Source organism: Rhinolophus sinicus, chromosome 17, assembly GCF_057876585.1.
Source record: "Rhinolophus sinicus isolate RSI-liver-muscle chromosome 17, RSI-T2T, whole genome shotgun sequence".
NCBI classification, from domain to species: Eukaryota; Metazoa; Chordata; class Mammalia; order Chiroptera; family Rhinolophidae; genus Rhinolophus; species Rhinolophus sinicus.
This window is the reverse complement of record NC_142517.1, coordinates 183077552-183102451: the sequence shown is the minus strand read 5'-3', so window position 1 is coordinate 183102451 and position 24900 is coordinate 183077552. Positions and strand designations below refer to the sequence as shown.

The 24900-nt window shown below is 38.7% G+C and overlaps 1 protein-coding gene and 1 pseudogene across 1 annotated transcript in view; one reads left to right on the top strand and one right to left on the bottom strand.

The window, feature by feature from the left end:
- Positions 1-24900, bottom strand: part of LOC148754892 (aldehyde oxidase 4-like) — a 66187-nt gene extending 41287 nt beyond the window's left edge. Inside the window, exons 1-14 of the mRNA XM_088794366.1 lie at positions 24808-24900; positions 24266-24453; positions 23569-23677; positions 18821-18947; positions 15063-15124; positions 12651-12734; positions 11964-12044; positions 10706-10850; positions 10378-10470; positions 8464-8615; positions 6711-6804; positions 5534-5643; positions 3242-3426; positions 725-887 (exon numbers count right to left, since the gene is read on the bottom strand). Of these exons, the coding sequence (XP_088650492.1) occupies positions 725-887; positions 3242-3426; positions 5534-5643; positions 6711-6804; positions 8464-8615; positions 10378-10470; positions 10706-10850; positions 11964-12044; positions 12651-12734; positions 15063-15124; positions 18821-18947; positions 23569-23677; positions 24266-24453; positions 24808-24900 (1686 nt within the window). The remainder of the gene's footprint in view (positions 1-724; positions 888-3241; positions 3427-5533; positions 5644-6710; positions 6805-8463; positions 8616-10377; positions 10471-10705; positions 10851-11963; positions 12045-12650; positions 12735-15062; positions 15125-18820; positions 18948-23568; positions 23678-24265; positions 24454-24807) is intronic.
- On the top strand, positions 19227-20761 carry LOC141567925 (heterogeneous nuclear ribonucleoprotein A1-like 3 pseudogene; annotated as a pseudogene).

Below are 24900 nucleotides of genomic sequence, written 5' to 3'. Positions count from 1 at the left end.
AGAAACACTGCTGTGGAAGTCATTTAAAACTAGGCTATATAAGAAAGAAATACTTAACAAAAACCAGAAACAATCTAAATGTCTAAAAATGAAGAATCGATCAAATAATAGTACATCTTCCCATAAACATGCCACACAATCATTATGTCATGAGGTCACTGACGACACTGAAAGATGTTTGTTACTAAGTGAAATAAGCAAACTATACTAAACAGTTCTATAGATGTATGTGTGTGACAAATATACATACACATCCATAAAGAAGGGTTTAGAAGGATACAAACTAAAGTACTAATAGTGACTAACCATGCTGATGGGATTACAAATGCTTTTCTTTTCCTTTTTGGCTTATTCACATTTTCTAAGTATTAAAGAAGGTATTATATTAACAAGAAAATTTTCTTTAAAATAGGAAAAAAACGTTATAATTTACTTATTGAAGGATTTTTGCAACTATAGGTCAATTTTATATTGCATATTAGTATTTGTCACACAAATTATAGGGCAAATGGAATAACAAGGTCGTCCCCTTCTTAGCCCAGGGATGAAGGAAAAGGGCGAGGGAAGGAGAGGAACAAAGAAGGGCCAGGAGGAAGCTGCTGGAGCACCACATGGAGGGCTCCATCCCTGGTACCCTTGATGCATTATCAAAACCAAGCAAGTCTTTCATGTGCAGACACATGCTCCGAATATCAACGCACCCAGAGACAGAGAGGTCATTTACCATTTTATTCAGTCCTCGCCTCACTTTGAGGTAGAATTTGAAGAGTAAGCTGATGATGAGGGTTCGCCTATATTCTACCATGCCACCCTCAGCTGCTGGTGGAATGTAGATCTCATCCAGGACCAATCGGCATGCATCGCTCAGCATTTGGTCATCCCATTGTCTAGTAGAAAAGAATGTGAACATTTCACAGAAGAGGCAAAGACAGACTAAACAGATAGGGAAGGGAAGACGGAGAGCCATCCGTAGCCATCTTTAGTCTACACAAAATAACCTCACGTATTTCACTGGCTTTCTTTAGAATCTGATGCAGTGGTTCCCAAATTATCCGTACCAAGTCCTCCTTTATTATTGTTTAAAAACTTTTATTATTTTTACTTTTTCATTGAGATGTAATTGGCATGTAACATATTAATTTCAGGTGTACAATATAATGATCCAATATTTGAATACTATACTGTGAAATGATCACCACAATAAGACTAGTTAACATGCATCCCCAGAGTTAGAAAATTTCTTTTCTTACGATGAGAACTTGTAAGATTTACTCTCTTGGGGGCAGCTGGATGGTTCAGTTGGTTAGAGGGCACGAGCTCTTAACAACAAGGTTGCCGGCTTGCGTCACACATGGGCCAGTGAACTGAGCCCTCTACAACTAGGTTGAAAACAGTGGCTTGAGCTTGGAGCTGAGCCACCAATGGATGGCCGGTTTGCTGAGTGGTTGGAGCACAGTGCTCATAACACCAAGGTCACCTGTTTGAGTGCCACATGGACCAGTGAGCTGTGCCTTCCACAACTAAGTTGTAAAACAACAACTTGACATCTTGGAAAAACACACTTCTTCAATATTCCCCAATTTAAAAAAAATGTACTCTCTTGACAACTTTCAAATATATAATACAGTATTATTAACTATAGTCACCATGTTGTACCAATTCCCATGCAGTATGTATTTTATAGCTGGAAGTTTGTACTTTTTAACCCCCTTCATCCTCTATCCCTCCCCTGCTGGAACCACCAATCTGTTCTCTGTATCCATGGCTTGGTTTTTGTTTTATATTTCACATATAAGTGACATCATATGGTATCTGTCCTTGTCTTTCTGACTTATTTCATTTAGTATAATTCCCTTAGGGTCCATCCATGTTGTTGCAAATGGCAAGATTTCCTTCTTTTTCATTGCTGAATAATATTCCATTGTGTGTGTGAGTGTGTGTGTGTGAGTGACAATACATATATCACTATATATATTATATATCACATTTTCTTTATCCATCCATCCATCAATGGACACTTAGGTTGCTTCCATATTTTGGATATTCTACATAAAGATTGCTATGAACATGAGGGTGCATGTATCTTTTTGAGTTGGTATTTTCATTTTATTTGGATAAATACCCAGAAGTGGACTTGCTGCATCATATGCTAGTACTATTTTTAATTTTTTGAGGCGCCTCCATACTGTTTTCCACAGTGGCTGTACCAATTTACAATTTCACCAACAGTGCACGAGGGTTCCTTGTTTTCCACATCCTTGACGACACTGATTATTTCTTGTCTTTTTGATAATAGCCATTCTAACAGGTATGAGGTGATAATCTCATTATGATTTTGATTTGCATTGTCCTGATAATTAGTGATATTCAGCACATTTTCATGTACCTTTTAGCCATCTGTGTGTCACCTTTGGAAAAATGTCTATTCAGATCCACTGCTAATTTTAAAATTGGACTGTTTGTTTTTATTATTTTTAACTTCATGGCCTGAGAATGTTGATTTACCTCAAATAGCTTGGGTAACAAAAGTATGAAAAGCAAGTTTCCTGAGATCCGGGACTTCATCTTGTTCAATGCTGTATCTCTAGCAACTAGACCACAGCTGACACATACGCTCCACAGGTAATGACTGGTAAATGACCAAATTTATGATGATGGTTGTAAAATATTTCACAAATGAAAGTTTCTACGTAAAAGCTGTGGAAGCATCAAGTTATTTTAGTGTCTGAGAAAAAAACTTGCATTAAGTTCTAATTGTTGACAATCAGTTCGATGGGTGGATAAAAATTATTATAAAAGCACTAATTGGAAGAATTTTAAAAACTTAACCTTACAAATGCTAGAAATAATGAGAGTGACAAGAGGAAGGCCATTTAACCTTTTGGAACATTTCATCTACTTTATGTGGTTTAAGGACATTTTCAGATGTCTTAGGACACAGTATTGGAATCATTCACTTATTTTGCAGGTTAACTTAAAGTGAAATGTTGAAAACATCTACTTAGATTAATTTGTGCATTAATGTTATTATAGAAACTGCAATAAAAGAATTTTTGTATCTTGAAGGAGATTGGCTTTTGGGTGACTTTCGTTTTCTTTTTTTATACTTTTCTACAGTGCTTAAATTTTAAAAATGAACATACATATATTATAATCAGAAAAAAGTTTCCAGGTTTTATTTTCATTAAAATAGTAAAATAGAAATGTCTGAGTTTCTCGTTCCGGATGTGCTATGACATACCTCCCAATGAGCTGCTTGCAGGTTTGGCTTGCAGAGACCACGGTGGGGCCAACACTTCCATAGAACATTTGAAGATCCTTGATCGTGTCTGTGCCATCTTCAAACTTCACACTCATCCCGGCATTGACAATGGCAAAGGCATTCTCCTGACATTGGGCCAGCCGCATTCCTGACACAAAGTGCCACTGGAAATAGAAACACATTCAGAATCTTTAGTGTTTATCTCCACTGTCTGATGAACAGAAATAACTTAGATGATTATAAATGATAAAAGGATCCTGTGAGTGGACAGGAGTTCTCACATAGGTACTGTTATTGATTACAGTGGGGATTGTTTGTGAGTCCTGGGCTATGTGCTTTAGACGTGTTAATATTTAATCCTCACAACAACTCTATTCATTTCCAATTTACTGACAAGGGAACTGAGAAATTAAGTAACTTGCACAAGGTCACACAGTAAGTGGTAGAGCTGGGGTTCAAATCCAAGCAGTCTGGCTCCAGAGTCTATGCTTTTTTATTTTCAACTCAGATTCACTGCACATGGCCTCGGGCAAGTGACTTAAACTGTTCCACTCTTAACTTTTTGTAAAATGAGAAAGTTGGGTTTGATCAGAGGGTGGCTCAGGGGCTGCTGAGAGGGCTGAGGGGAAGATAGGAGGTGAGGTACTTCTCAGAGTGAACTACCACACTTCCACATTTAACTGTTTCAATTTGGTGTTCTTTGTAAGTTTTATTTGAATAAAGATTTCTGTTAAAAAAGAAGCTTCGAATCTACTGGACCAAATGGTCTCCAAAGTGCTTTCCATGTTTAAATTTGTCATTGTAGCTTAAATATCATTACTAGTGTGAAACATTAGAGTCATAAGATGGGAAAGCTTCTTTGTGTGGCCAGTAGCTTGGTGGGGCGTGGGGGAGAGGTTCAACCCCACCACCATGGAACTTGTCAAGGATAAAACATTTTCTATATGAAAGCAAAGGTGATAAAGAAGTGTTTGAGACACGCATCATATTTACTCTACTGTACTGATTGGTGAGACTTCCTTTTCCATTCCTGCTGCCACCACCCTCGTTACCTTTCCTCACCTGAATTATTGGATTAGCCTCCTAAGTCTTCATTCAACCTTCAGTCTATCCTGCTACCAAGTTATTCTCTATCTAACCAATGGATGGATATTCTTAAAATACCAGTTTCAGTAAGATTTTACCTTGCGTTAAGGCCTTCAGAGGTGGCTGTTTGCTAGAACACATGCAAACTCCTTGATGGAACAATAGATATGGAGCCCCAGACTCGTGGCCTCTCCAACCACCTTTCCTGGCTGCCTAGCCTTCAACCTGCCATTCTCCCACGACCTCCCACCTTCACGCTGTTCTCCCACCTGGAATGACCACCCCCTTCTCTCCACTGATCTATGCTTGATCTCAACTGCTTGCCTTCCCCTTTGAACAACACTGGGGAGGGCTCTCCCCATCACCAGAACTACTTCTGCTATTTGTCCACTCATTTCCTGTCTAAGATGATTAGCTGTTTCCTATTTAAGCCCTTTTTCTTAGATTTAGAGACCTTTGAGGACAGGACACCATGTCTTAAAAATCTGTGTAGTGTCTTCTGGGTTTAAGACCATGTCTGGCATATAGAGTGTTAGGCAGGTTATAAAGAAATTATTTTCTTTTAAAACTTTGGTTATGTATACCAACTACACTTAAATAAAAAAAAAAAAAATAACAGAAAAAAAGTATTTGGTTAATAAATGTTGGTTGAGTTGGAAGTATTTTTATGATAATGAAACTGTGAGTTTACCAGGAACTTGCTGTAGATGATGTTGATGATAGTTGTACTCAGTCTTGGCTAAGATGCATATTTATCTGAAACCAAAAATTCAACTCCTCACACAAAAGGCTCTCCTTTTACAGAGAGATAGGGCCCAAAGATATGCTTTTCTTTCAATTTCTTTTAAAATCAAAAAAAAAAAAAAAAAAAAAGAATACAATAATGAATATATAACATTGAATGCAGCCTGTATTGTATTCATCTTTATACTGACACAGTCATTTATTTTATTCTATTTTTTATGGAGAAAGGGACCCATGAAGGCAAAAGTGCAGATATAAAAGCAAATCAAATGGTCATCTGGAAGTTTGCTCCTTCCAGAGAGCAGCCCCAATAGTGTCCTTGCAGCAGGTGGTTGGAAATGGAGAGGACACCATCCCCTTGAAGCCTCTCTGGGGGTCCTGCATAGGACACAGGATGAGTGGGGCTCCCTCGGGGCGGGTGGCGAGTCAGGGAGTCCTTACCTTAGAAGAATGGGGAATAGAAACAGATAACACAATCTCTTCCGATTTAAGGTTGGCTTCAGGTGCTCTCTCAAGGAACTTGCTGTCTAAAGGAATCTGCCGCTCTCCGTCTATTAGAGGAAATGACTTTGATTAGAATGAATTTATCTAATTGGAGACCATGCATCAAGGGACAAATGTGATGTATGTGGTGGAAAGAGGGAGCACAGACTGGGAGCCAGAAGATGTGGCTTCTAGTTCCAGCTCCCAAGCTGAGTCACCCTAGGAAAGTCACAGAAGCTTGGGTTCCTGGTCCCTCATCTGCAGAATGACAGGGTTGGACCAGAGAAGCTGAAGAGTCTTTTCTGGTTCTTAGAGCCCATTATATGCTACTCACAAATGTTGGCCTTGAAGAACTTTAAAGCTATGTGGGAACAACTTAGTACAACATAGGTTCACAAATGGAAAGTGGGTACAAAGTAGTTCACAAATGGGAAAATTGAGGTCCAGATGTCCAAGGAGGTTAAGTGACCTATCCGAAGTGCTAGAGGTGGGACTAGTGGCATTTGTGGGGTGCCTGATATACAGCTTTTTTTCTTTAAGCAGTTTACCATACTCTTTTATTTTATCCACCATATTTTTAAAAATGTGATTTCAATCAAAGTGAGGGTATCTCACATCAACAGCCCTATAAATAATATGCATTGTTTTTGTTTCCTGAAGTTTAAATCGTCTTCCGTGGCAAAGCTCAAACTGTCTTTGAATAAAGAGAGAAGTCATGAGTAATATGCCTCACAAACTTGATTTTGTTTAAAATGAAAAGTCCTAGAAGAAAAATTTCCACCTTTATGAAACTCTGAAATATAATGTGCCGTAAATTTTAAAACCACAGAGATACATCTCATTAAGTTTTTGGTTAACTGCTTTGACATGATTTGGACTGTGCAAAAATGTGGCCAAATAGTTAAGAAAAATTGTCAGGTGCAGTAACTATCTGATCTACAAAACAGAGAGCATCTAGAGAACAAAATAATTGATGTGTTTCATCCTTACATTTGAGGTAGTGCAGGTATAGCTGATGTGTATTTTGTAAGTCTAAGTTAGATGTACTTGGGTTCCTAGTTCATGGTTTATAGAAGGAACTACCTAACTGACAGTGATAACTAGAAAATAGAATGCCTAAAGCTTCATCTCTTACCTTTAGATATGAGATTGATGATAGCATTTCCTGCTGCTAAAATGGGATTTAGGTCAGAATAATTAGGCCTGCTCACCACATGTCCTCCTAAAGTCTAAATAAAAACAGAGATGACATTTTTTTTTTTTAGATACACTTAGTTATTTAACAAACAAGCAATTATATACACGGGGATGTTGTATAAGCTTTTAATCCTCTTTGCTTCAGGGAAAGATCTGGCAGAGTTTCAGGGCTACTAGATAGATTTAAACAACATATTGTGCAAGACTCCCACTCTGCTCTCAGTTCAAACTTACTGCTTGAGAAAATATTTCTTTTCCAGGTACAATGAGGAGGTACATTTCCTTGAGAACTGACCCTAGTATGAGTGTTCAGTAGCACAGGGGAAGGTGGAGACTGGAGCCTGAGTGCACTCCAGAGAACCCGGATGTGTAGCCTTCACGTTCAAAATGTTTGCTGCGCTGCTGTGCCATAGAATTCTTCTCTATTGCGCCAAACCGTCAATAAAGCTGCTTCAGACATAGCCTTGAATGAAGACTTTTGTTGGGAGTCAAGGGGGCAAGATGGTGTTGAGAGGAAGAACATGGTCCAGAAAAAGGGACAGAAGATGCAGAAGGTGAAAACATATGGCGGATTTTGAGAGTCAGCAGAAATAGGGCCAGAGTCAATGAGGAGAAATATCCTCCACCCTGACCCTGCTGAACTACACCCATCATGTGTGGAATGGGCCAGTGGTTGGACCCAATTTCTCAGGAAATCTTAAATAATAAGGAAACCTCATTAAGCTAGATAACGAGGACATCCAAGAATAGACACATGGGATACACATGTTTAGAAACTGACTTTAGTACGAAGGTCTAAGAGGAGAACCAGACATAAAAGAGCATTTTGGAAATGTAGGCTCTTGTTTACTAATCTTTGGGTAAGACATATTTCACACTGTTAGAGCTGGACAGGATTTTAGAGATAATCCATTTGATTGAGCCTTAATGTTTAAAATGAAGAAAACAGAGGCTGAAAGAGGTCAAGTGGTTTCTCCAGGATCACACCACTCACAGGCGACAGGCTGGGATTGGAATTTGGGCATCTTCAGACTCCAGGACCATCATCGTGCAATAGAATATGATGCTTCTCATTTTGGGCAAACGCATACACACAGTGTGATGCCTCTCACTCTGGGCTCATACACCACACTCACACTCATGTTGCAGAGACTCATCCGACAGCGACTTGGGATTCCTCTTCAGAGTAATGTTTGCTAAACTGAACAGAACTGTATGACTGTTTATAACTGCAGCTCATTTCCCATAATGCTAGAGAAAGTGAGGTAGATAAAAAGCAGGACTTGTTGCAGAAGATGAAAGGCAGGACCAACTGCAGAATAAGAAATATCAGCCCATTTTGAAACTTGTGCTTGAAACTTATCACCATACCAGCTGCAGAAAAAAAGAAAAAATCTCTGCCCTTTCCCACAAAGTTCCTGAATATTCCTCTTACAAATTTGAATGTGCAGTCCCTAATTCAGCCCTTAATTAAAGGGACATCAATAATAGGCTTAAACCCCAGCAGGAGTGCTGCCTACGGAGTAGCCTACTGTTCCTCTTTCTCTGCTTGAAAAACTGATCCTTGCTTTGCTTTTGCTTTGGCTCGTGCTTGAATCGTTTCCTGTTGCTGCCAGGAACCCATGGGTCGTGGACCCATCTCCGGGCCTTCCTGGGCGAAGGCATTGCCCAGCCTCCTGCAACAAACGTACCGCCATATTCCTAATCTGGGGTCCGGCAAGTGTCCTCAGATGCTTCAGGAGGGCACGGTAGGTCTTCGTCTTCTCCTTCGGTTGCTCCGAAACAATATTACATAAGGCATCATTCAGCTGGGCCAGGCTGTAGCCTGTACCTATGGTCACCCCTGAAAATAAGAGTGGAATAAAAACTTAAAGTCAACTTTAACAAGATGCACGGGTGGCATGGAAACTATCTTTCAAATATGTCTTCTCTTTTCGTGTTAATTTAGAATGACAAAAACTAAAGATAAAGATATTTCTGGCCATTTGTGTTATTCCCAAATATCTTCTTCTCAGTCATGTATACAGTCAAATATGCCATACATTTTAGGAACACCAATCACAGATATCTAAAATTGATTGCTTTCTTTATTCCTAACTTAGTGTTTTCCTGAATAAATTGATCAAAGGTGAAAATTCCAGCCAAGATCCTATAAGATGTTTAAAAGATCATTAAGCCTTAGTGGGAATTGATGTGCAAATCCGCATTGCCCATTTGCCTTTCTTTCACAGCCATCTGTTCCCATTGTTCCCTCATCAGAACAATAAGAATTGACACCTGCCTGTACCTTGGGTCAGTTTCATTTGCAGGAAATGTTTTGAGTAGCTATGATAGCATCTAGTTCATGCATTCTCAAGGGGGCAGTGCTACCCCTGTGGGGGTAAAAACCTCTTATTCTTTTTATGTGTAAAGCTCTGATATACATCCTATATATCATAAACAGATGTATGGTCTATCTGTGGTGTTAAAATTTCATGGGGGGATGATTAGAGGAAACATCTGTCGTTTCTTAGAGAAGCAACCAATCAACAAAAAAGACTGAGAAACACTGATTTAGTTCTACAAGCGCTATCTACTAGCTCAGCTCCTCCACACCCACCCAACCCTAACTAAGTACCTCTACACCTTCCTTCCAACCCTCTATTGTACCAGCATGGCCTCCCCTGGCTTCATCTCTTCCTGTGAGTCCTTTGATAGGGACTTTCCAACAGGGAAAAAAAGAATAATGGGCAGACTGGTTTAATATTGGCAGGTCAGAAGGGAAAGCAGACAATTTTCCATTTGATTTCTGCTTACTCACTGGGCTAAACATTATTTTATGTAGGATTTTTAGCTCCTACATCCTGTTATCTATGCAAATGTTGAGTTTGGGTAGTGGACGGTGGGATATGTTTCTCAGACAGCCTGATTTGGTGCATGATGTGGAAGGAGTACTTGGCTAGGAGTAAGAAGACCTAGGATCTAGTCCTGACTTGACCACGTGTTAGCTCTGTGAACTTGGGGACGTTACTTAAGCCCTTTGCTTCTATATCTTCTTCAGGAGAATGGAGATACCAAAGCTACCTGCTAGGTCTACCTCCCAGGGTTGTTACGAGGGTCAAAAAAAAAAGAAAAAAAGAAAAAGAGGGAGAAGAAGATATGAAAGCACTTGGTAAATTGTGAAAAGAGTATAAAATAAATAACGTTGTTCACAGTTAATTTCAAATTTGTGGCCTAGATTTTTTTCTTTTTCTTTGCGACTGTGTGGGGGTGTAACTGAGCCTTGAGCAAATTTGTGAATCACGGAGTAATGTCTGGCAAGACCCTTTCCTACTGGTTTTAATGTCTTGTCTTTCTATTTATTCAGTCATTCTCTCCATACCTGGCAGCTACATGGTATCTTCCCACTATTAGGGGTCTTATGAGAATGTAGTACTCAGTGACACAACTGAGAGGGTCAGTTTCAAAAAGCTCATGGAAAACACGTAGTAGATGCTCAATAAATATTTTTGAATGAATAAATGAGGTCAGATCTTCTATGAAGTGCTTAAATCAGCCCAGGGAATATAATTAACAGCTTACCAACAGCCAATCATTGCATCTTATTTGAAAAGGAAGGCACGTACCATTATCTGTGCTGTCCACAAAATATAGTTCTGGAATCCCAAGTGGAGTTATGAAAACTGGGTAGAATTTGTCTTCGAATTTAATTCTGGTTCCTTCAGGAGAAAAGCATTAGAGGCAATTAGAACAGGAAGGCAATGGCTGCTAATACATGTCACTTACTGACATCAAATGATTGATGTGACACAAATGATTTATTTGCAAAAGAAAACAGCAAAGCATTTTAAAGATCATAGGTATCCATGAATAAAAATGAATTGTATTTATGCAGAGTTTAAAAAGAGACACAGATGTTGGGTTACCTAAAGAACATACTTAAAAACCACCCACCCACTTCAGTGTTCCCCATGACAAGGGGGGCTTGGGGGAAATTGACTTTCAGCTCCAGAAGGTCACTGAGGGTCACGGAGGTTATCCAGGTAGTCCTCTTCCCTTGGAACGTCAGCCGTCTCTTGTTTGGATCTTCTGCCATTCTCTGCACAGAAGCAAAACCAACAGGCTTTCAAGTAAGGCTGCTGAACTACATAGTATGAATATATCCACCGTTCTGGGAGTCCAAATGGCCTGCTGGTCATCTTAGCTTTCTGAGGCGACCTCACTGATAGCGAGTAGGAAAGGGTGGCCTTGTTTGAAAATAGACTGATAATTTTCGTGTGGGCACCATTGAATAAACATCACAATAGGTGTTTGTCCGTTAACACCTGCTAGCTGGTTTGAGTTTGTTACAGAATAGAGCAAACTCTATCTGCATTTGTGAACTATATGAAGAGGAGGCAGCAGGGTATAGTGAAAGTGTCTCAGCCTGGAGCAAAATGGCCAGGTGTCTTGTTCTAGTTCTGCTCTAACAGTGACTCACAGGGGCCTCATCTTTGGGGATTAGGTTTTTCAGTAGGACAGAAAGTGCGTAAAGGCAAAATGATTCTTGAAAAAAAAAATTCTTAAATCATTCACCAGGTATAGTATAAATAGATTTTTTTTACAACTCTGTAGACACACACGTATGTCGTTATATCTATATCTCTATGCATACATATAATCTTTAAATACTAGGTATGTCCAAGTTCTCACACTCTGAGGGGTGTGTGGAGTCTGAGACCCTCTGAGAAGCCAGTAGAATCATATCCCTCATCTCAGGCTCTCTTCAGAGCAGAGTCATGGAATAGAATGATGGGCATATCACACTATATTATAGTCTCCCTACTGAGTTGAAAATCACAGAGGTTAATAATAAGAGTAATATAATTCCATTATAATAAGTATCATTTAATTTTCACTTTATCATTTTTACACAATGCCTTAAACATATCTCACAGTGTAGCTGTGTGACCTTGGGTAAGTTGCCTATATTCTCTGAGCTTAACATCTCTAACGAGGGGATGAATCAAAGAATCTTTGAGGTCCTGGCAGCACCACTCTTCTAGGCTGTCTTTTTCTAATTATTTATAGTGGAATCGAACTAGTGCCTGTAAACGGGTTATCATATTGGACATAATCCCAGTTTTAATGTCTAAAACTCAGTAATTCCAGTGTAATACAAAAAAGCTTATACCACATCATGTTATGAAACAACAAAATTAAAGTATCTTACTATCAGTTCAGGAGGAAATATAGGTTCCTGGGATGGATCGAAGGGCTGGAATTCGTCTTCATTATAAAGTTTGGTACATATCTCAACAAAACAAAACAAAACAAAATACAAATCAACTTCAGAGTTTCTGAGAGATGTACAGGAATCTCTACTTCAGAGACTCCCGAGTCAGGGCCTAAACCTCGGACACCCCTGACACAAGATGGAGGTACCAGAGCCACAGGGCATCCCTGAGTGGAATTCTTCTCCCCTCAGAGACAGTGGGTTTCCCTGGCAGAGTTACTGGACACTGGGCTTCCTCTTTTGGCATCAGGAATTGGGTTTCAATTTTCTGTACTGGGTGTCAGATACTATTTGCAGATAATTATTTGCCATGAGCATGAATATGCACCATTGCTAATGTCTCTTGAAGTTCTTGATTAAGGGGTGGGTAGGGGGTGGATGGGTAGGTAACCCAGAAAGACAGAGAATGTTGTAGTGCTTCTGAAGGAAAACAGACTTCTGTGGTGACTGGCCTCATGAAAGTCAAGGGTTTGCTAATTTTGGAACTTTTAAAGGCTGTTCATGCCCTGAATTCACTAACTTTGTACTTGACTCACTGAAAAGAATAGAAAGCTTGAAGAAATTTGGATCTTTGTAGGTGTTTTCCAGTCAATTCCCAACTGAAGTGGAACACCAGATACTTACTTTTTCCTCTCTGTTCACAAAAGACTTCTCTTCTTGATCCATGCAACATTTTCCTGATCCTTTCATTTGACACGCAGTTGATTCCTTAGAAAGTAACGCCATTTAAAACAAATTCATTGGTCGAGTTTTAAAATACTAAGCTGAGTACCGGGCAGTGCCCAGACCCCAGAGGAGTTATGGAAGAAGTAATCGAGTGTGTCCTTGACCTCAAAAACTCTGTGGTAGGGTGGGATGGAGATGAGCTATTCCATCACTGAACAATTAGGGAAAATTACAAGGAGTGTGCACTCTGCTCATGATAGAATCTTTTTGATGGTGCCACTCAAGTAACAGGGGAGGACCAAGTGGTTAGAAGGAGGGATGGGGTCAGCAGCTAAGGCTTCCTACTTAAAGTAAAATAATTAAAAAACCAAAAAAGATGGCTCTTCTTTACTGTAAGGGTGAAACAGCATGTATCTGTAATGAAGTCCTGGGAAGACAAACAGCCTTTAAGACTTTCTACACACAAATATAAATACACTGAAAACTTGAATTTATTTGGATGTTATTGGAGCTAGTCTGAATTATTTGGATAATTCAAATCCCAAACCATTTTACCTTAATTTTCAGAACATTTCATTCAGACCCAAAATAGTGTATTTGGCCTGAATTCACTAGTTAGTTATTACAACTCTGAAATTATTTCATTCTTGTTTGCCCTTTTCACGTGCAGACACAGCCTAAGAGTCTGTGGCTATTTGCACACCTATAGTTTGACTTCATACTTGGAGCCAAGGAGACCTGAAGGACACCTGGGTTCCAGGTCTTACTGTAACACATACTAGCTGGGTTGAGTTTGTTAAATTAGAAACATAAAACAAATTTCTTAGACTTAAATATGCAATAGACATGTATAGTATCTGACATATCGGAAGTGCTGAAGTGGTGGCTGATATTTTTATTCTAAGGTAATTTTTTACAGAGTAAGAAGGGATTTGGATTTTATGACAATGCTATGCACTATACTGGAACTAACTGCAAGTGGCTGAATGTGGGGACCCAGAGTGAATGAGACAAAAATATCTATCTTTGCATAGATTGTTGTCTCCAGAAAAATGATTACATAGTACTAGGTTGAATCATATGAAGTTGCTGTTTTTCTGTGTCAAAAATAGTGGCATATTGGCCATTCATATGGTTCAACTGATATAGTATCTTACTCAGGATTTAAACTAGTGTAGTTTGTAAGAGCTTTTTGAATTCTTCGTTATTGGTCTAAAAGTAGTTTTTTTTTTTCCTTCAAAAAATTAGTATTTGGAATTAACTTGTGCACCTTGAATTGCTTTTTTCAACCAAAATTATACACAATTTATTTTTTCCATAAAAAATAGTGCCGAGAAAACACCCTAACTGAAACTGTGTCAAAAGTGTGTCTCCTATTAACATTTAACTTTCTGAAAACTTAATATATCTCCAAACTATCCCCCCGTCCATACACTAAATCATTCTTTTCCAAACTCCTTCATCTATCTGACTCCCAGATCTCTCAACTTTGAAGGTGATTTGGATTTTTTTTATTATTGCATCTTTATAGCTGGAGGTCATGATTTGGGCAATCTCCTTCCTGCAAGTATTCTTTCTGGGCTCATACTCTCACATTGGTTAGGTCCTCATTCTCTTATGTATTGGATACTGCACTGGTCCATGCCCTCATCCCCACCATGTCTCTCCCGGCTTATCCTTCCTACAGGCACGTACCAAGAATTTTTCTTTTGAAATACTATTCTCGTGTTACTCCTAGCTTGAGAACAGATGATGATGACAATATATTGGTTAAGTCTAAATTCCTTAGCCCCAAATATTACCTTTTTACTCTTTAATGCTTCAGCCACATCAATGTCTTAGCTGAACCTTGGACATCTTTCTTTTTCCTACATCCATGTATTGTCTTACTTGGAATTTTCTAGTGCCTTCTCTTCACCTATCCACTTCTATCACTTGCTTTACTATCTGGTTCAACACTCCCTTTTTCCAATAAGTTTCCTTTGTGTCTTCTCTTCCTGCTCATTAATTCTCTTTAATCTACAATCTTTCAAAACTTATACACATGGTATGGAGGATATATTGAGCTTTTAATTATTTTGCCTTTCAATTATGGTTTAATTTCACTTACTTTAATAGAGTTTGCATCTTTTGAAGTCATGGACCATATACTTACCTCTTACATAACTCCCTAATTTAAGGCTATAATCAAAACTGATGCTAAATGTTTATTAAAAACAATATCAACAGTGGCATTTAACTTTCAGTGATTAAAAAGGTCAACATGGGGTTATTTTAGAGATAATTAAATGCAATAGATGATTATGCATAGGTTTATTAATGTATTAAAGGAGCTAAAAATTTATATATGTATTTTTCATTTTAACTTACCTCACAGAAAGTTTTTCCACTTTCTACAATTAGTCGGTATCCAGTACAGCGGCACAAATTTCCTGATTGAGAAGAGATCAGTTTTTGATGGATGATATAGAAATATATTGCACATTTGTGCTTCATGTTTTCAGTGGATGGCCATATTAGTAATTAGATTCTTTTTTGTTTCCCAAACCAGCAAAATGGCTCTTTGGAACAGAGATACTCTTCAAAAATAGATCTTGTGATTACATTTTCTTTCTGAAATAGCACAAAGATCTCTACAATTTTTCCCAACCAACTCTTCATGCCTTAATCCCACCCCGTCCTAACTCATATAACCTGTCGTCCCCCAAAACATCTCAGATGTAGTCCTTTGTTAAGCTTTTCTCATGTAGTCTCTTCTCCCTCAATGTCTTCTTAGGCAAAGTGTATCCATTTGTCAGGGCCCCAGCCCCTCTTCTCCATGGGGTCTGCTCCAATGTCCCAGTCAGAGCTGTACCACTCACTGCCTGGATCCTTCTGCAGGCCTATCATTGACTATGCTGGAGCAGGGTCGTTTATGTACATGACTTACCTCCCTCATTGGATCTTAAGCTCCCAGGGAAGGCAAGGATTGTCTTAGATGCTATTGAACTCTCTCAGGACAGCATACTAGGTGTTCAGTAACTACCTGGGATAATTTTAATCAGTCAGCATTTCCAAAGCATGGTGGAAAGATGAGGAAACCACTATCTTTTTAAAATGTATATTCAAATTTTGCAGGCAGTATAATATTTATGAAGATGTTTTACTAATATGGGAACATTCTTATGTTATACTGTTAAAATTGTGTTTATAATGTAAAATTACATACTGGCGGGGCCAAAAAAGTGTCTATACATTTTAAGAGTCTATGCTCAAGCAGTAATTCACCATAATTAGAAGTGTCTGCCTGCTGATGGTAACCACTTTGAGCACCTCTTGTAATTGCAGAGGTCAACCTTGACTCGTATTCATCTTTTGTTATTGGCATATATTGAGTATTACACTTAATGCAGTTTTTTTTTCCTTTCTTAAAATGTGTATACATTTTTTGGCACCCTCTGTATATAATAGTCACAAGTATTTAAAGAAAGCAAATGAAAACTAAGCATAAAAAGGCTGAAAGAAAATAGAAGTATTTGATTGTGGTTGTCTCCTGGGGGCAGACATATGAATGAGTTTTTTCCTCGTGTTTTAATTTTTTAATAGGAAAGTGTTATTTTTATACCCAAAATAATTTAAAATTATTATGTTGAAATACAATTTAAACATTTCAGAAGCAACGTATATGTGTCAAGTGGGCAGGTTTAAACGCCTAGAAAGAAATTGTTGTGTGGAAACTTGATGGTAGTGAGTCATGTGGAAACTTGGTTAATAGTTATATTCCTTTTTGTCATAGAATGGGAATAGTTTAGGAAGATGCTGCATGCACAAGACAGATTCAGATTCATAATCTACCTTTCCTTTTGCTAGGAAGAAAGAATATACAGATGTATGAATTAAGAATATCTCTTTGCAGTAGAGGAAAGAAGCTGAAATATCTGGAACATAACTACGTGGCATGAAATAGCAGTATTTAAGTGGCAATGTCCACTTTCTGATAAACTGTAAGCAAACATTAAAGCATAGAGAGAGCTAATGTCAGAGTTTTCTATTTTGTTTTTGTTCTTGGCCACATAATCAGTGCTAAGCCCTACTAAAGGCCCACCAAGGGACCGTTAATAACACCCGTTGCAAAAATTGTTCTGATTCTAAGGAAAAGGATAAAACTTCAAAAAATTTACTTCCTTAGTCTTGAAGGGAAAGACAAGAAGGGAAAGACTAGATGAAATGAAGTGGTGATTTATGTCAGTTGACCATTTTAGAAGGCACAGCCATACCTATACATGCCATACCTAATAGCATTATTGAATTTTATTTTATATTGTTGTTTTTCTTAATATATGAACATAAAGGTTGTCAGTGTGTCGAGCATTATGATTTTAGAAAGAGCTCACGTAAATGGATTGCAAATTAAAATATACTCTTTAAGTTATCCAGTCCTAGTAGAATAAGGTTATCGACTTCATTACTTTATCCAACCTTTACAACACCATCACCTGGTGGTCATTATGTGAATTACAGGCATCGAATCTGGGAGGAAGTGATCCTTCTCTGTAAGACTGCGCATATTCAAAGAGACAAACAACAAAGCAATATACAGATTTAATGCAATCCCCATCGTAATTCCAATGGCATTTTTAAAAGAAATAAAACAAAAAACATCAGATTTGTGTGGAATCACAAAAGACCTCGAATAGCCAAAGCGATCCTAAGAAAAAGAATAATGCTGGACATATCACACTCTCTGACTTCAGTTGTACTACAGAGCAACAATAATCAGAGCAGTATGGTATTGGCAGAAAAATAGACACACAGACCAATGGAATAGAATTGAAAACACAGAAATAAACCCACATAAATATGGACAGATAATTTTCAATAAAGGAGCCAAAAACATACAATGGAGAAAAGACAGCCTCTTCAATAAATGGTGCTGGGAGAATTGGAAAGCCACGTGCAAAAGAACTGCTATCTGTCATTGTGTACCAAAATTAACTCAAAACGAACCAAAGACCTTAACATAAGACCTGAAATAATAAACTGCATAGAAAAAAAAAAACATAGGTAGTAAACTTATGGACCTTGGGTTTAAAAATCATTTTATGAATTTGACCTCAAAGGCAAGGGAAATAAAAGCTAAAAAAAAAAATGAATGGGATCTATATCAAACATCCATATGAAAGCTTCTGCACAGCAAAAGAAAACACTGACAAAATAAGGAGGCAGCCAACTGAATGGGAGAAGATATTTGCAAATACCTCCAATAAGGAGCTAATATCCAAAATATATAACGAACTCATACAAATAACAACAAAAAACAAACAATCCAATTTAAAAAATGGGCAGAGGACCTGAATAGACATTTCTTCAAAGAGATGGCCTAAGCAGACATACGAAAAGATGCTCAATGTCACTAATCATCAGAGAAATGCAAATAAAAACCACAATGAGATATCATCTCACACCAGTTAGAATGGCTATCATCAACAAGGCAAATAATAACACGCTCTCTCTTAAGAACTAGTGACCAGTTACCTTGAAACTATATATGTCTGTTACATAAAATGACATTTGCTAACATGCTTTTTTGGGTAGAAAATTGTGTTTGTTCATTTAAATTTGATAGCTGTTTGCCATAGTATACTAAATTGTTCACCAGGCTTATTTGTGATAACTAATTGCTGTTTATGATCTTCTTGATTGTATAATGAACCCAACCAGAATATAAACATGTAAAGTATCTGAAAGTTTATCCTCTATGTAAAATTAATTTTAATAAGCAGAGTTAATAAATAATTCTAACAGATTAATTAAAAAAAAACACCAGGGTCTCGTTTTTCCATACTACCCACATTTCCACAGTTGGAAAAGATTATAGTAAAAGTATTAGAAACAGCCCATTTGAATGCCTTTACAGAGTGACAATGGGCCCCATTAAGGAAGAAAGGTTTGTAATGAAACCAGTATTGCCCCAATTTTTGTCATCACTGCTGACAAAATGAAGGCATCACATCCTGGAAAACTTTTGGCTAAAGACAGGTACCAAGGAGGAAACTCAAAGCTGTGCCATGACTTCTGTCCATGGGTTGGGACCTCCTTCCCTAGTTGCTTGGGTAGTTTCCTGCCTGCAATGGGGGAAGACGGCTCACCTCCAAGAGCTTTGGTTATCTGGTCAGGGGTCGGCTCTGGGTGGTTCCTCAGCAGTGTGTAGATAGACATCACCATCCCTGGGCTGCAGAAGCCACACTGAGTGCCATGACACTTGGCAAGTCTTTCCTGGGAGAAAATGGTACATTATTTATGCTTTAAGCCTTTTGTTTCCCTACCTTCGACACTGGATAGGAGAGAAGCTTATATATTTGGCTTTCCACAAATAACTGCAGGGAAAAAATGTCACTCTGGAAGAAACATGTTTCTATTTTCAAAATCATATGCTTGTTTTTCCCCCTCAAGAAAAGCCTAGTGACAGATATTAATTAAGTCACTTTGCTTTCTAGATTCTGTTTCCTTTATCTGTGAAATAGGCAGTGTAGTTTAGGGAACAGATAAAATACTATGCAATTGCGCTCATGTGACTTTCAGTGCTTACTGTACCTCATTAATTGTGCGACCTTAGGTGATTTACTTGACTTTTGTTCATCTTTAAAATTAGGATAATAATGGTATCTACTTTACAGGATGGTTGTGAGAATAAATGAATGAACGTATGCAAATCATTTAACAGTTTCTGACAAGTCATTTTCATCCTCTGCCTCATCTGTATTATAGAATTTTTGATGAATTAAATGACAAAATCGGTACAAATGCTTTGAAAATCGTGAAGTGTTATTTAGTATTGCTCCATTCACATATTTAATTTACGCACATTCAACTTTACGCATTTAAGTACAACAACAAGCCTTTCTGTTAGTGGATGCCGCTAAGTGTCTTAAAGTCTCCCCTCCTGCAATCTGTTGTTTTACCTAAGTCAGTCTCCCAAAGAGCCTGAACAGCTGTGGAAGCTCTTCATGGGAGGTCTGAGCTTTGAAACGACTGATGAAAGTCTGAGGAGCCATTTTGAGCAATGGAGAACGCCCACAGAGTGTGTGGTGATGAGAGACCCAAACACTGAGTGCTCCAGAGGCTTTTGGTTCGTTACCTGTTGCCACCATGGAGGAGGTGGGTGCAGCCACGAAAGCAAGGCCACACAAGGTGGATGAAGAATTGTGGAACCAAAGAGGGCTGTCTCAAGAGAGGATTCTCAAACACCTGCTGCTCACTTAACTGGGAAAAAGATTTTTGTGGGTGGTATTAAAGAAGACACTGAAGACTATCCCCTAAGAGATGATTTTGAAGCGTGTGGGAAAACTGAAGTGATTGAAATCATGACTGACTGAGGTGGTGGCAAGCAGAGAGGCTTTGCTTTTCTGACCTTTGATGACCATGACTCTGTAGACAAGACTGTCATTCAGAAATACCACGCTGTGAAGGGCCACAACTGTGAAGTAAGGAAAGCCCTGTCTAAGCAAGAGATGGCCAGTGCTTCATCCAGCCAAAGGGGTCGGTTCTGGAAACTTCACTGGTGGTCAAGGAGGCGGTTTTGGTGGGAATGACAACTTTGGTCCTGGAGGAAAGCTCTGTGGTTGAGGTGGCTTTGGTGGCAATCGTGGTGGTGGAGGATATGGTAGCAGTGGGAATGGCTATAATGGATTTGATAATTATAGAAGCAATTTGGAGGGCTGAAGGTAAAATGATTTTGGCAATTAAAACAACAATCAATCTTCAAATTGTGGACCCATGAAAGGAGCAAACTTTGAAGGCAGAAGCTCTGGCCCCTATGGTGGTGGAGACCAATCCTTTGCCAAGCCATGAAACCAAGGTGGCTGTGGCAGTTCCAGCAGCAGCAGTAGCTATGGCAACAGCAGATGATTTTACTTGCAGTCAGGAAACAAAGCTTAGCAGGAGAGGAGAGCCAGAGAAGTGACAGGGAAGCTCCAGGTTACAACAGACTTGTGAACTCAGCTGAGCACAGTGGTGGCAAGGCCTACCTGCTATAAAAAAGACATGTTTTAGACAATACTCATGTATGGGCAAAGAACTCGAGGACTGTATTTGTGACTAATTGTATAACAGGTTATTTTAGTTTCTGTTCTGTTCTGTGGGAAGTGTAAAGCCTTCCCAACAAAGGGTTTTAATGTAGAATTTTTTTTGTACCCATGTTGTTGATTACTAAATGTAATAGTCTGATCATGACGCTTAATAAATGTGTCTTTTTTAAAAAGTGCTGTGTAAAGTTAGTCTACTCTGAAGCCTTCTTGGTAAATTAACCCTAACAGTGTGAAGTTAGAATTCCTTCTGGGTGAAAGCAGGTTCCATTTGAAATTTATTTTCAACCTGCTTGGGTGTAGAAGCCATTGTCTTCAGAAACCTTGGTGTAGTTGAATTGACAGTTACTGTCACCGTTAAAAGGGTCAGTCACCCAAGCAAAGTCAAGGAGTTTATTTCGTTATTAATGATTATTGGCACATTTTATGTAATATAACTAAATTGAAATATGGTACCGGATAAAATTATAGGTGATAATGAAGCTTGTGTATTATCCATTACCATGTGTAATGAATAAGTGATTTAAAAATACAACAACAATAAAAAGAGAGGGAGAATTGACAATGTACTTTGTCCACTCTATACAAGACCCTGTGCCATGAAGATCTAGAAGGGAGACATGACCCTGTGGGTTCCTCTGTGTGTATTTGTCCCATGTGTCCTTAGATGTGTGCTCAACTGGTTGGCAACAACATTTTTCAAACAGCTTGACTCCTAAGATGAAAGCCAAATACTTCCTTCATCTGTGGCCTAACTGAAAGGACAGACATTCAATAATACTGTAATAACTGTGTATGGTGTCAGATGGGTACTACACTTACCGGGGGGTTCTCTTCATAAGTTATATAAATGTCTAACCACTATGCTGTAAACCTGAAGCTAATATAATACTGGATGTCAGCTGTAATTGAAAATTTAAAAAATTAAAAAAAGAATTAATTATGTTAATTCAACAATGACATATGTAACCATCAAAAATAACGTAGATTAAAAAAAAGAAAGGACAGACACTCTTCTAATGTTACAGGGAAGTATGGTTGTGTTGGATTTATCTAGCAGATGGCAAGTTGTTTGAGATGTGGCATTTAAACCTCGCTATAAATGTGCTGGTAAATATTTAACAACTGGATATCTGAGGGGAAAGCCCTGATTTATAATTTCTAACATTTTTATTTGTACAACTATTTCCACCATTGCTGATGTAAGCTTCCAACATGAGGTCACAATGTGGATTAGGGAGGAAATGCACAGGGGAATGCCATTCTATGGCATTTCCACCACGTGGACACAATAGACAAATAATCTCAAAAGCATAGATAGTAAAATGTATTAAAATAATTAGGAGATGATGAATGTTGGTATTTATTACCTTTTTTGAATATTACTTATTTAATTTTAAGTTTGTATAGTTTAATTGTTGATACTGGCTGTGTTTAAAGACTGGCTCACAAAATTCCTGAAAATTTAGCAATTAGCTCTCAGAAGACAGAACAAGCCTGCTCCAGGGCACTACTGAACAAATCTACCACCTGTGCTATCAAGATTTGAGAGAAAGAAATCTTACAGCTGCAGCATTAAGTGCTGCCATAACTATAAAGGTATAGAGCCAGGTATGGGGCGAGGTGGGCACCAAGCACGCAGTAACTGGATGAGATTCAAAGTCAGTATGGTTACATCTGCTGAAACTTTAGAATTTGATAATTTGGGGTTAACGTTTTTTTTTTTTTTTTTTCTGAGTGGGAACTTTGAGTTTTTTTCATCTTGTCTTAAGGGGAGGAAAATTTATTCACATAGTAAAAAGCTATGAGAGGGATCTGTTGGTTCAACACTTCATAGGTTAGGACAGATAGGCCAAGAGTAACTTTGTTGATGTGTACGTTAGTTTACAAAGGCCAAATTCCATAATGTTAAAGTCCACATGTTGCATATAAAATTTTGTAGAGTTACATCAATATTGAGTAAATTTGTTGGTATGTCAAATTTTAGTTTTCCAGTTACTTGAACGTGAATTCTCACATTTACAAATACTGAAGTAGTTCAAAGGACCTAAAATGAGGCTTAAGTAACACTGGACACTGTCGTACTACAGTTAATTGTATCCTGATTCTAGCAAAAATGAATGACACTGGAAGCTGAAAAAAAAAGCCATTACGTTCATGAAAGACATACACTAAGTGCCCCTCTGTGGTAGCACACTGTCAGAGGAAGCTCTTAGCCTCCACTTTCTAAACACAATCTTCTATGAAAAGAAATTTCAAGGGAAACGATGGCTCTTCATAGTTTTCTTTCTACGCACTGCTTTTAAACTTAACCTCTGCTGAAGTTCCTGTTCTAGTATATAAAAATAACATTGCCATTTCTCTAAAAAGTCCTCTAAACTTGAGTAAACGCTGTCATGTTAGGTGTGTTTTATTGTAGCGTGGTGTTCAGTTACTAGCGAGACATCTGGGGAGCATCTGGAGAGTGTGTGCACCCATAATTGCCTCCTAGTAAGAGTTCAGGAACTTTGAAATAGACAGCTACTATATTCTATAAACTTTTGGTTTCCCATCTAATTTTCTTTTCTTGTCACTCTGGGGTGTCCGTGTTTTAGTTTCGGGCAAGGATAGGGTTGAGAAGTTAAGATATATTAAAATCAGTGAAGGAATCTTGGTTTATATACCAATGTCTGAGAAGATCCCTAGGTATGAAGCACTGAATCTCATAAAATGAGAATTTATAATCACAAAGGATTTCACGGTGGGTCGCCTATTCGGGGTACCTTAGACTATGTGGGATACCATGTGGGATGCCAATCACAGCACACTCTTACCTGCACCGGGTGAATCCTGGTCTTGATGCTTCCTACACCTTCTACCGTGGTGACAGCAGCTCCATACAGAGAGCAGATGGGCACCAGGCACGCAGTAACTGGATAATGGCTATGATGGATTAAGGAGAACACACCAGAATCATAGGGAGTGGGTAACATAATTCAGGGAGTAATTTCAGTCCAGGAGAGTCATGAGACTGTATTTCTTTGAGAATACAGAGAACACAGATATAAAACCATAAAGTTCTGGAAGAGTCCAAGAAAGGACTGGTGTAGGATGGTAGAGAGAAATGGAAAAAAAATAACAAAGAGTTTTGTGTAGGATCACCAAGAGACCCTCATTCTCCTTTTTTCCCTCCTCATTGTAGGGAAAGGAAGCTTTATACTCTTAAGATGATATATTGACTTATGTTAAGCACCATGAGGTAGTTAATCCCAGTGATTCTCAACCATGTGAAGCTTTTAAAAGTACAGGTACTCTGTTTGCACATTAGGCCAGTTAAATATATTCTGATGGTTAGAAAGTCAGTGGGAAAGCTCTGGAGCTTGGGAAGCTGCAGAGAGAGTTGGCCTGGACGCAACAAGAGAGTGACAGACACCTGGAGAGAGGGGAGGAGCGCATGGGGACAGAGAAGTGGGAGGCTTCGCATCCTTCCCAGATGTGCCCGAGCAGGGCCCAGGCCAATGCAAAGGATACTGGATCTTCTTGTTCTTGGGGTTGTATCTTGACACCATGACGGTGCAGGAGCCACAGCCTCCTTCCCCACAGCTGTACTTAGTGCCTGTGAGGTGGACTGGAAGGAAGAGAGTCAAGGAAAACGGGCTCGGGCCCCTCTGCTTCTCACACTTTTCTGCCTCGGATGCTGATAACAAGTAACACGTTCTCTAGGGTTGAAGGTACCAAAGTTTCTTGCTCAGAGAGTTCCACTTTTTGCATGTAAATGCCAAGGTGAGAAAAAATCCTTACAGACCCACACTGCCTGATCTGAAACCCTCAGAGCCAGAGGCATTTCTAAATGTAAAAATTTCCATATTTTTGTTCCCAAGCAGGGCTAGAGAAACACCTTGTAACCCAACACATTACTATTTCTGCAGTGCACCATCTGCATATTCACACTGCATGGAATACTTTAAGACTAGAGAGAATGTCCTGCTACTTAGATCAGGATTTATATCCAAATGAGTGGAAAAAGCCTGTTGAATTCAGAGATGTGGAAATGGATTCTGGATTCGTGTTACCTTATTGCTGTGGAGGTGGAGCGTGTACAAACTTAGAAAAATCCCTGTAATGCGGGTCTCAGCTCCCGCTTCCTGCACAAGCACGCAGGACAT